Source organism: Sorghum bicolor, chromosome 9 (assembly GCF_000003195.3).
Source record: "Sorghum bicolor cultivar BTx623 chromosome 9, Sorghum_bicolor_NCBIv3, whole genome shotgun sequence".
In the NCBI taxonomy this organism is placed as follows: Eukaryota; Viridiplantae; Streptophyta; class Magnoliopsida; order Poales; family Poaceae; genus Sorghum; species Sorghum bicolor.
This window is the reverse complement of record NC_012878.2, coordinates 3,838,083-3,850,733: the sequence shown is the minus strand read 5'-3', so window position 1 is coordinate 3,850,733 and position 12,651 is coordinate 3,838,083. Positions and strand designations below refer to the sequence as shown.

Here is a 12,651-nt window from a genome sequence, read left to right as displayed (position 1 = left end):
GCCCCCCAATGCTCTCATACCCATTGCCCGCCTTAATGGGCTTCTATGCTCTGACTGGATGCACTTGTATTGATCGAACACACTCATTCACTCCATCTGGTTAACCGCATGCTAGCATGTGTCACTAGCCATTTGATTGTATTCGTTGGTGCCCAATGGCTCTCCATGTGCCATCTCACTCAGCGTCCGATCACTAACTAGACTCACTAGCCGTCAGCGTTCGATCTACTCCAGAGAGCTCCCAAAGCTTCTCAAACATGAGTGGATGCATCCGGTCACCTTGATTGAACTCTTCTAGAGTGTGAAGAATTATTTCTTCAAGACAGAGAGCAACAGAAACTGATTTGGACAAGTTCAGACCCAATGTTTGGTTGACAATAGCGTGTCTAGTCACTCTCTAATCAGCGTGCATTGTTTGGTGAATAGTGCGATGGGTGTGTCCAGTCACTAATGCACTTGGCTTCCGGTCTAGCTAGCATGTCTAGCTGCACCTAGGGTTAAGTACCAGATGCATTCGGTCACTCCGAAGCCAGCGTTCGATCACATTTAGTGAACCACTTCACTTCTCCTTTTCATCATTATGCAAATGTGTTAACTCCACCAAGTTTCCAACACTTGCGTATATGAGTTAGCATTTCACAAACATCATTTCCATGGGATGTTAGCACTCACTAGGTCCTAATGCAAATGCATGGAGTCGATTCACCTAGTGGCACTTTGATAACCATAATCACTTTGAGATCAACCCTCTTAATAGTACAACTATCTATCCAAAACCCAATCACACCCTCTATGATGTCTTGGCTGGCAAAAACAAAAAATGGTTCTACCAATATACCTTTGCCTTGAGCTCATTTTTATTGTGCTCTTTCTTCTTTTCCAAGTTGGAGCACTTAATCCATCTTTTGGCCACCTCCATCAACATGGATGCCATTGTCTTGCTCCACCATTTGGTGAGTACTCAAGATGGCAACGAGTACATACCTGACGAGTAGTGGCCACTCGTACCCACACCCGCAAAGTTTAAATTTTACCCATCGGGTTACTCGTACCCGCACATGGGTAGGAAAATGCTCCCATACCCATACCCACAGGTAAATTCTACCCGACAGTAACCAACACCCAATAGTATACTCGAGAATTATATATAAACATCAGACATTCACATGCAAAAATAAATTATTCTAAGCCTCCAACAAGTTACAAACTAATATTCATATAATAATATCAAATTCATATATATACTAGGAGAGTATAGTTGGAATTAGACCAAATTCATGGGTTATATAGGCTAAAATGACAAGGGTGGCTAGTTATTTTGGCGGGTAGGCGGGTATGGTAGTATACATCCACACCCGTACCCACCATACTCAATGGGTATAGGATTTTGCTCAACGACATACCCACGGGTAGATAACTCATCCCATACCCGTCTCTTTATCGGGTAAAACCCGTCGGGTATTCAGGTACCCATTGCCATCTTGAGTGAGTACCAAGCAATCTCATCCATCACTATAGACAAAGGTTAGTACACTAAGGTATGACTCAATAGCCCGGAGATAGCCCTTTCCTAAGAGACTCCTCGATATCAGAAGGGTGAGCCAAGAAAATGAAAGGCCTAGTTTAGTTTTTGTTAGAGAGTGCACAGGAGTGCACCCGATGGGTGTAACCCCCAAGCCCCTGACAGATTGAGAAAGTGAGCTAGGGGTTAGTCGGACTGTCATGTCCTTAACATGGGGACTTAACATACCCCTATGTTAGGCTCTCATCACTAGTCCTAAAATGAACAACTAACCAACCAGCCTAAATTTCACCCCTAGTATTGAGTTTTGTCAAATGACCTTTTATTCTGGAATAGGCCCTCTTTAATTAGTTAAAATGATCATTAAACTCCTATGAGTCAGTGGAGATGTGGTCTCATTTGTCCTTGGCCATCGATATCTCAATCCTTGATTTTAGTAATCAAAGCATGTCGGTCTACAAGTATAGAATTATAGCATCACCAAGATATGGATACACAAGACTGGATATCATTAATATATGGTTTAAAAAATAATTGTTTGACTAAATATAAAAGTTAGATGTACAATCAATTGAAACCAGGACAAAAAGATTTGCGACAAGGCCTATAAATATCTAGCCTTGTTCTTGACATCCACTCCATCAAAACATCGAGGTTCATACAATAATCGCTTGTGTAGTACTCAACCTCACACCTCATGGATCCCAACTTCAATAGTGTGTGGAGCACCTCTGAGATCAATATGGTGAAGTCAGTCATCACTAGTCACATCACCAACAACACCTACACAAGCAGTGCCCATGTTAACAATAACTTTGGGATGTCAATGGAGGCTCCACCTATGGACAACATGGGCACGTTGCAAGGTTATCTAGTGGATGAGATCGGGCCCATGAGGCATGTAGAGGGACAACAACATGTGCCAAATGTTGTTCCTAAGCAAAGGAGACATGCAGTGAGGTTTTGGACTAGAGATGAGCATAGGTATTTCATTTTTGCACTGATTTGGAAACTTTTGTCACATCTTCAGTGTTATGTTTATTACAATTAATTATCATGTCGTCTTTAAAATTTCATACCATGAGATTTGATTTTCACTAGTCTTTAGAGTATGGATTATACATCTATTCTTATATGATTATTAATCTTACTGTAGGAATTTCCTTCGTGGGCTAGAAGTGTTTGGTCGTGGTAAATGGAAGAACATCTCCAAGTACTTTGTCCCCACAAGGACACCGGTGCAGATCTCTAGCCATGCGCAGAAGTATTTCCGTCGACAGGAGTGCACCACCAAAAAACAACGCTTCAGCATCAATGATGTCGGCCTCTATGACACACAACCATTGGTGCAGAACAACTCTTCTAGCTGGGAGGCCCTCACCATTCCTGGTGGTGCTTACAACACAAACTACAATGGCTTTGATGGAAAACATGTTGCCTTTAAAAGCCTTGCATGTGCCAGCCACACAAGTGTCAACCAGGTAGCTACATGGACTACAGACCAACAGACAACAATAAGTTCTTTTGTAGCTCCAGCGATGGAGGTGGATGGGAGCCAGATGACCACTAATGGTCATCAACTGGGAGGCTTTCTTCATAATTAGTGGATGGACATGGACAATATTCACTAGTTTTTATCTATGGTTCAGTATCCAATGATGCATGTAAAATCTAGTTGGTTGAAGATAGTTTATGGTGTTAAGTGTCATTAGTACCATTTGATATGGGCTACTAATAGTTTCACTGCCAGAATAATGCAATGAAATACTATCCGTGCGTTATGTCTATATTAATGTATCTATTTGTTTGTGTTGGTTATATTTTACCTATCTTATGTCCTTTGTTTGGTATATCATGAACATTACAATGATTGTATATAATTATGTATTATCATTGTTGGCCATTTTCTTTTTGTAACGCCCATGTCCAAAATCTGCTTATGCTCCAGCTTTGCACATGGAATGGGCCTGTATACCCATAGTACCTCTATTATACTTTTGTCCTCACTTTATGTAAAAGGGTTAACCCAAATGTACTAGTTGGGAGTGACAAGGATTATAAGCCAGTCATCACCTCAAAACTTCCAAGGAAGTACTAAATCTACCAACTACAAGCACTCCTGGGCTACATGGGTCAACTACTACATGCTCCTACTAGAGTAGGGTGTTATATTCGCCCCACCCATTTAAGGACTAGTGCCATAGATAGCACACCACACATGCTCAATTCTGGCTGGTATATGCATAAAAGGAAATCCAGCTATATATCAAATCAGCAATTCATACATTGTTTACATGCAGTTCTATTTTTGAGATGTTTCGTGCACCGGTGGCAAACCTTGTCGGTTATATTGTGGGACCGTCTATGATTAAAGGTCTGATCTCAAAAATAGCCATGAAGGATGGTGAGTTGCAACTTCACACTCACAAATTGTGATGAATTTTGTATTATGTTCTACATTCTCATGGTGAGTCAGATATATATGGTCCATTGACCTTTGTGTTCGGTGGCAGAGCTCTAGTGTATGCTAGGTATGCATCGGCATACCTTGTGCAATCTGTGTGTATACTATATGTATACATATATTTGTAGGTAAAAAATTATCTAATGAAAAGTTAATCGAAACGATGTGGTTGTTGGCTCTTTGAGAGCTGTATGGCCTTTCAGGCCCACGTGATGAGGTAGACACCAGCCACACATCACATGACGGCCTTTCAGGCCCATGTGGTGACACGGCCACATGATGGAGAGGTCAAGGGTTCTCGTGTCTTGCCTTGTAGCCACCTTGGCTTCCAACCATTTGCGATCATGGTGGCCTCCCTTCATCGGTGGGAAAGACGCATGCAGGTTGCTGTCCAGCCATCGTGGCCTCATGATCTTGTTCCATTATTGTCTAGGTATTGAAGATTCAGAGCCTGTTTGTTTGAGCTTATCTGCCAAATCTGCTAATCATTCATTAGTATTTTTCTCTCACAATAAATCAGTGAACAGTCCATAACTTTTCAGTGAATAGGTTTGACTTCAGAACGACTCTGCAATGAAATCTTGCCCACAGTCTCGAATTGATATATCTGCACAATCATTCAGACCAAACTGGCAAGTAAGCAACAGCAACATCGATATGATAAGATCAACGTTCCGCCTAGGCTGCTCCAGTGCTGCATGCGCTTCCACGACTAACACCCAGATCAAGGCCAATTGCCGGGCACTGAGATGAGGTTTAGTCTCTGCTCTTTCCTCTTTTGAAATCCTACCAATTTTCATTGTTAATACCATTGAGTTATCTCTATATTTTGAACATTATATTGTTTTTACAACTTATATTATAATTTATAGATGTTTTCAATTAAATCTTCAAATTGAAGACTTATCGTGTTATTTAGTACATATATATCGAATTATATGTTATAAATTTTATAACTCTTACCAAATTGTCAAATGATTTTACGAAATTGTACTTGAAAAATTGTAGCTGTGGCATACCTTAATAAAATCCTAGATCCGCCACTGTTGTGGTTACTATATGTTCCCATTTTGCAGCCATGCGTGCCCTTGCCTTCATATTTACTACCTTCTACGTGGGTGTTAAGGTGATCGCCCACTAATCAATTTCGTTTACCATTTGTGCGCTCTTTTATTGATAGCTGGTGATATTGTTGCAGCTTATGTTCCACATACGTGATGAACGCACGTGCCAGGGGTGATTTGGATGGAGCTGAAGATCATGTCTCCAGTTTTGACCCATACTCTTACACGCTCAAGCAACTTGCTTCTCTTTTCTGTTTGGTTTTGTTCTGGACAAATTTATTCTGGTTTAGCAAAGCATCAGCTCCTGTATGCGTTGATTTATAATTTTGCTGTAGGATATTGAGATAAGAGCCTACTGATTTGTTTGCTTAATCGACACAAGTCGAGTTGCAACCATGATTTGTGTTTGATAATATACCCATAAGGCTAGTCTCAGTAAAAGTTTCACCTGAGTTCCATTCGTATTTAATAAGCTACCACGTAGTTATTTTTTATGATGTCGCACCATATTTAAGAAGATAGAGAACACATGAGTTCCATAACAATAAAACTCTTAGTGAGTCATGCAATCAAATGTTTATGAAGCTATAGAATGAAATTATACATTGAGAGTGGTTGTTTCCACTCAATTTTCAATGTATTTTATTTGATGTTGCATTTTTGGAAACAACGCTACGAGACTTCTCACTAAGAATGGCCTGATGGGGGTAAGTCTAACTCAATTTTTTTTGAATCATGAATCCAAAATGAATGTGATAGCTAGTTAAATCTACTTGAAATGAGTGCAGAGAGGTGCGTAGAATCTGTCCTGGAGACGAGCGCCAAGCGCGTGTCCCAATTCAACTGCAAGTCTGCAACAACACAGCACATCTTGAAACAGTTAATTCATCAGGTATTCAGGTCTGTTAATAACTACAGTAGCAAATTTGATTGACGGACTCAAGGTCTTCTGTCTTCGTAGCAATGGAGGTCAAGATTAGGCAAAGTACAAATATGAGGATGACTGCGGTCAAGATTAGGTAAAGTACCAGTATGAGGCCGTGAGACATGTTCTTAAAAATTAAAATCCCGTATGGCCTGTTCCAGCAGCCTCATCACATCATCCAAACAAACTGGGTTCTTACACCATCACCTAGCCGGCAGAACCAATACTACCAGAGAAGAGGTTTTTTCCTGATGGTGTTTCAGTCTTTCCTGATGGTTTGTGGCTGTCAGGAAAAAACTATGCTCTGGTAGTGCAAGCAGACCAGAAGGGTCCTACAGCAAATAAGGTTCCTACAGATAAAAAAGGTTCCTACTGAACATCTCACATGTAGCTTTTCTTCTGTTTGCAACTCTGTCATGCGAGTGAACATCCTGCCAGGTATAATGCATTTCTGCTTGGCCTTGCAGATGACAGGTGTGCTATCGAAGAAACCCTGGGTGAAAGTGGACATGCATATACATATACTGCTGCCCTTGCTGCTCCTGTGCGTCGTAGGAGTTGCCAACATCCATTGCTCGAGAGTTCCTGAGAGCAGCCAAGATCTTCGCTCATTGCTCCATTTCAAGCAGGGTGTCACCAGAGAGTCTTGTGCAACTAGAACACGAGCTCCCACTTCTGCCGGTGGAATGGTGCGACGTGCACCTCACGCGACCATATCGCGTCTCGTGGCTCCGCCTCCACAGTCTAAGTTTGTCAGGCCAAATCAGCTTTTCCCTTAGTAACCTTACCTTCCTTGAATTTCTTGACCTCAGACCTCTCATATAATAACTTTGTTGGCCCCTTACCTCTCCTTGGTTGCCTGCAACTTCTTCAGAACCTTATCTTGTGCGACAACAATTAGTCTGGGATCATTGCAGATGCACTTACTAATTGTTGCAATCCGATCGAGTTAGATTTATCTTCCAATTTGCTATGGGTTTAATTACTCCGAAATTAGGGCTACTATCAAATCTACAATATCTTGATTTGGGTTCAAATCAACTCGAGAGAAGAATTCCTGATGAGCTTGGCCAATTGATGAATTTAGGAGCCTTGAGCCTAGGTGACAATAGGCTTTCAAGTGAAATTCCACATGCCGTCTCTAGTCTATCTTCTCTTCTAGAACTTTGGTTGGTTGGAAACGACTTATTAGGACAAATTCCACGGGGCATAGGGAATCTTAGTGCCTTAACCTCATTGGATATAAGTGAAAATTATTTTAAGGGCACGATTGAAGGATTGATCGATAACTTAACTTAGTTGGAACTACTCTACTTTTACACAGAAATGAACTAGAGGGTCCTATACCAGCAAGCTTGGGAAATCTTAATAGCTTATATTGGTTGGATTTAAGTGAATACAAATTTAGGGGTACAATTGAAGGATTGATCGACAACCTAACTCAGTTGGTACACCTTGACTTACATGGAAATGAACTAGAAGGTTCCATACCAGCCAGCTTGGTAAATCTTCCTCTCTTGAGACAGGTGTACCTTAACAGTAACAATCTTCAAGGTAATATACCCTAGAACATTGAATGCCTTCAACAACTCGTACTGACCGTATATAGCCACAACAATGTATACAAGGTAAAATATGGTACTATCTGAGGTCAACTAAAGTTGTAGTTCCAAGAATACTGACTTGCTTTTATAATTCAGTTTTGTTATCTGAAAGACCATCTTCTAGGAATGAGTTGGATCTTCCCTATGACGGACGCAATCGCGAGCTTTTTGAGGCCTCAACAATAGTTTTAATTGGTGATGGGAAGACAACGAGCTTTTGGTCATCCTCCTGGATGGACCACGAAGCTCCAATATCCATGCCACCGAGGTTATTTCGGAAATCAAAGAGAAAAAAACTATCGGTATACAACACCCTGAAGGAGAACAGATGGGTAGCACATATTCTACCACTGCAAACTCCAGAGGAAATTCATGAGTATGTGGCACTGTGGGAACGCGAGTGGTATTCAACTAGAGGAATACATGGAAGACTCTATTCGCTGGTGATGGACACAAAATAGAGAATACTCAACCAAAAGTGCTTACGAGATACCGTTTGAGGGCTCCTATAGCAAGCTAAAATTAATGCCAATTTGGAGAGCAAGAGCGGAATCAAAACGACGTTTCTTTGCATGGACACTTTTACACAAGAAGATCCTGACACTAATAATCTAACGAAGCGCAATTGGTCCAACGACCTGATTTGCAAACTATGTGGTATTAACCCAGAAACTCCAACCCATCTGTGTAAAGACTGTCCATTCACCCAACAAGTTTGGTCCAACCTCAAATAGTGTCTACATCTACCAGTGTTAGATTCGGTTGACACGACAGTGTCAATCCATAGATATTGGTGTAAATGGCGAACTAAATTCGATAAGTCACAAAAGAGGCAGATAGACGGTATCATGATCTATTTCTGGTGGAACATTTGGAAGGAGCAAAATAGAAGAACGTTCCAAAAAACATCCCTACAAGCAAGTCAAGTAGCGCTTCTTTGCAAAGATGAATTATACATTACCAACATGCAACAGACCCGATAGGACATGAAGAGTAGCTTCTTCTTTGGTGTAGCGTCATTGACTTTGAGTCCTTTTGTTAGTTTTAGTTTGTTTTCCCTTACATTGGGGTGGACGCGGTGGCCTGCGTGCCGTAGTAGTTTTAACAGTTCTAGTTGCGGAATGAGTAGTATAGAAGTCGCTTTTGTTTTAGTGGTTGTAATCGTTATTGTTTTCTTTTTACTCGTCTAATAAAAATCGGCAAAGCTCTTGCCGCCTTTCTAAAAAATACTGACCAGAGGAGTCACATAACTCTGGATAGCAAACTTATTCAGCTCAGCGTGGGAGCTCTATGAGATCGCCAGCGCAAACTATGCTGGGAAACCAAGTGTCCCTGTGACTGACCGTCAAAGACAGAAACATTTCTTCCCTTTTCTTTTTGTTCATTCAACAATTGGGTAGACAAGCAGCTCAAGACCATCGTCGACACGAGAGCCCCGAGATTATCTGGATGCTCAACACTGAGTTCATTGAGTTCGCCGAGAATCCTAGCCTAGATCTCTACCCTGCTAATTTACAGGGCTTCCATTGATGAGATCAATGAGTTGGTGTAAGGCGATAAACATCGATGTCTACAAATGTGGCTTTGCAAAGCAGAAGGGTCCATATGATGAGGAATCCATCGATTATTCGTGGCTTCTTGGAAATAAAATTGGGTGTGCTTCCTATGTTTGACCAGCACTTCTTTTGTTCTGAATTTGTTTGTAGGCTGTCACGAAACTGTATGAGGCTCTGAACAAATGTGAGGATATTCTAAGCAGGCAACGCTTTCTATGCGGCAATCAACTTACTAAGGCAGATGTTCGCTTGTTTACAACTCTTATAAGATTTGATGAGGTATGGATTTATTAATAGAAGAAAAAAAATCTAGCATTGGTGTTACATCTTGTTGAGTTCAGTTTGTAGGTGTAACCAATTTATCTTCAGTAGTTCATATGCTCCCTTAACCTACTTGAACAAGAGAAACGAGAAGTTATATGGGACGAGTACTAGAGCGATTTAACATTCAGCGGAGTTGCTGATCTCACCCAGCTACTTTTTTTGGTGTTGCATCTTTCTTGTGATGCTAGTAGCTGGTACCATAAATGTACATCTGATGTCTCAACAAGAGTCAGAGCACCAAATGAGCGAGATGCAAACATACTGAATATAAGGGGGCACTTTCTATGCAGATGAGTAATACTTGGAGTTTGATATTATTATTTGAAGCTGGACTATAATTTATTTTTGTTTTCATTTGAACTTAAAACGTTTGGTTCTTAATTTACAATATTTCCTTTTTGCTTGTTTTCATTACAAGCTATAATTAATCTTTCTCTACTGGTTTACTCTGTTTACTTGAAATGCAGCAAGAAGCTTATAGGGGAATATCCAAATCTGTTCAATTACACCAAGGACATCTACCAAATTTATGGCATTAGCAGCACGGTTATCATCGGATTCGAGCTACTATGGAGGTCACTCGCCCATAAATCCATATGGGATTATCCTTGTGGCCCAAACATTGATTATAGTGTTCCGCATGATAGAGAGAAGTTGAAGGCTTAGAAGATTTCCTTTGGTGACTTCTGTTATATGTCATGTTTATTGTTGTAATATTTGGGTTCTGTTCTTTGCTTGGTCATTGCTAGTCTCCATGTGGTAGATGTGGCAACTGTGTGCTGACAATAATGTATAGAAAGTTTCTTGTGATAACTAAAAGTTTCTTGTGCAATAAATAAGTAATTCTTGGTGCTAAGAGTTTACTATTCATGGATAAATTTCACACTGCGTACTCTTCTGCGTGGACAGGCCATATGTTTGTTCTCACTTATATTCATTTGTTTTTTTAAGAACCTGCTAGAATTTATTGTATTTATTTATATTTGTATCTATATCTGTATCTATATATGTGTGTATCTATATTTGTATCTATATCAATGTCTATATCTATCTTATATATTATTTATATAATAATATAGAGACAAAAGTTTAGCTCATTTCTTTCGTCCACATCCCCTAACTAATTTCATAAATGTGAAGATGTCTCTCTATTAGTCTAGAGCCCTCTTATTTTAGAAATCCTAGATAGTCAGGAATCCTAATTCTAATAGATATCTATCATAAATTACTTCAACAGGAATTCTAATCCATAACTATATGTATCTATATACTTCTTTTCAATTTTTTTTTATTTTTTCCTATCCCTAAATATTAAAATAAGAATATAATATTAAACTGAGAACACAATTTTTGTGTTGAATAGGAATTCTAATCTATATCATCTGTATGTATCTATTTATTTCTTTCCTATTTTTTATCTTCTCCTATCCCTAAACATTAAAATGAGAATATAATATTAAGCTGAGAACATAGTTTCTGTGTTGAATAGGAATTCTAATCTATATCATTTATATGTATCTAATATTTCTTTTCTATTTTTTATCTTTTCTTATCCCTAAATATTAGAATGAGAACATCATATTAAACCGAGAACACGAATGGCCTGTTTCCGTTTACGTCGAATTCTGCATCTTTTGTCATTTCTCCTATTAAGTTTTTTATTTTGCCTTTCTTTTGTTTTTTCTATTCAATCATGTTTTTCTTATCTGATTTTTTATTTTCCCTTTTGTCTCCTTCAAGTTCGGTACAGAAAGTTTTTGTTTTCTATTTTTTTTGTTTGTGTCTTTTTTCATTCTGAATTTCTCCTTTTTTATCCGGTTTTCCATAAACTTCTCGTTCTATTTTTTCTCTTTTTCTTATAAATATAAAAAATATTCTGCACAGGAACAAGCACGCATTGGGTATTTTTGGCCAATTTTGCGTTGGGATGGTAACCCACGGATACATGCTTAGGGATCCCTTGAGCACTTTGCCATGCTTGGGTCGGTCGATCGTGGCAGAGGGCTTAGAAGGAGTGTCTTAGAAAAAAGGGGGCTGGGGCAACGAGTTCACGACCTTTTATTGTATAAAATTTTTTAAAGATACCAAAGATAAATGAAAGATTTGAGGGTTCAAGCAACATAGCTTTCATTCTGCCTTCAGGATGCCTTGTTGACACCACGAGTCAGGCTCAGATGTCCACTAGGAATGATATGATACTAAGGTGTGACTCTATGGGGGCTTCCCATAGCAGGAATGCTCGTCACCTGCCTTCACTAGGCACATCCCTTCTATAGAGATGAGCATCAGGATCAAGGGGCCAGCCAAGTTGGAGTCGCCTATAGTAGTTCATGTAGTCTCACCAGAGCTTGGTTGGGTGGGCGACGCCTCCATCTTGATATTCTTCCTGTCTGGAGCTTCCTCCTCTACATTTCGGCCATTATTTGCATGACCATTGTTTGTTGTAGCTGGCCTGCTAGAATTTGGCACTGATGGTGATGACTTCCTTGCAGCACAACATCTTCAACTTCAGGTAGGTCAGGTGTAGTTGGGAACAACCCTGAATGTCATGCAACATGGTCGCTCGAGCAGGGCATGTTACATGCCCAAGAAGGCCACCACCTCAAAGGTAAATGGCTCCTTTCAGAAGTTGTTAGGCTCACCAAAGGTAACATGGAGCTAGATACACCCAAGGGGCATGGCTTCCTTGGCCCAGGACAACTCTGAACAAGGATGCCCCACTCGGGCAAAGGTTGCTTCTTGAAATCTTCATTTTCTTGAGGATCTTGGCATAGTGGACGTTGAGCATGCTTCCGCCGTCCATCAAAAACTTTGTGAGACATACCTTGCCCACTATTAGGCTAACCATGAGCAGTAAATGGCCCAAGTGAGGCACATGGTCAGGGTGATCACCACGATCAAAGGTTATTTCCATCTTAGACCAAAGCAATCATATCGCCGTAAGTATGGTCTCGATGGTATTCATCTCTTGCTTGGTGATGTGGTGTTGGCATCATGATTCATATAGGTGGAGCCCATCAAAGATTGTCAAGCACTCCTTGGCATCATGGAACTTGGTGTATTCATCCTTCCTAGCGCTAGCTCGGCCCGTTGACCTTCGAGTGCCCTCTTCTTCTTGTAATGGTGCCAACTGTCTGTGTTGGCTTCGTCATAGCCTTCTACTCCACCATGGAGGGTGTCAGGGTTGCCTTT

The 12,651-nt window shown here is 40.3% G+C and overlaps 1 protein-coding gene and 1 pseudogene across 1 annotated transcript; both read left to right on the top strand.

The window, feature by feature from the left end:
- LOC110430252 overlaps positions 1–10,125 on the top strand; it is a 30,221-nt pseudogene extending 20,096 nt beyond the window's left edge.
- Positions 2,190–3,208, top strand: LOC110430520 (transcription factor MYB1R1-like). The gene is made up of 2 exons (XM_021448263.1): positions 2,190–2,506; positions 2,679–3,208. Exons 1-2 carry the CDS (start codon positions 2,220–2,222, stop codon positions 3,124–3,126), a joined length of 735 nt encoding a protein of 244 aa, XP_021303938.1. The 5' UTR covers positions 2,190–2,219; the 3' UTR covers positions 3,127–3,208.

Excerpts from the sequence above, each read along its gene's own strand:
- LOC110430520 (XM_021448263.1), top strand. The coding sequence starts at position 2,220 with ATGGATCCCAACTTCAATAGTGTGTGGAGCACCTCTGAGATCAATATG. Across the intron at positions 2,507-2,678 it reads TGGACTAGAGATGAGCATAG|GAATTTCCTTCGTGGGCTAG; the intron begins GTATTTCATTTT and ends ATCTTACTGTAG.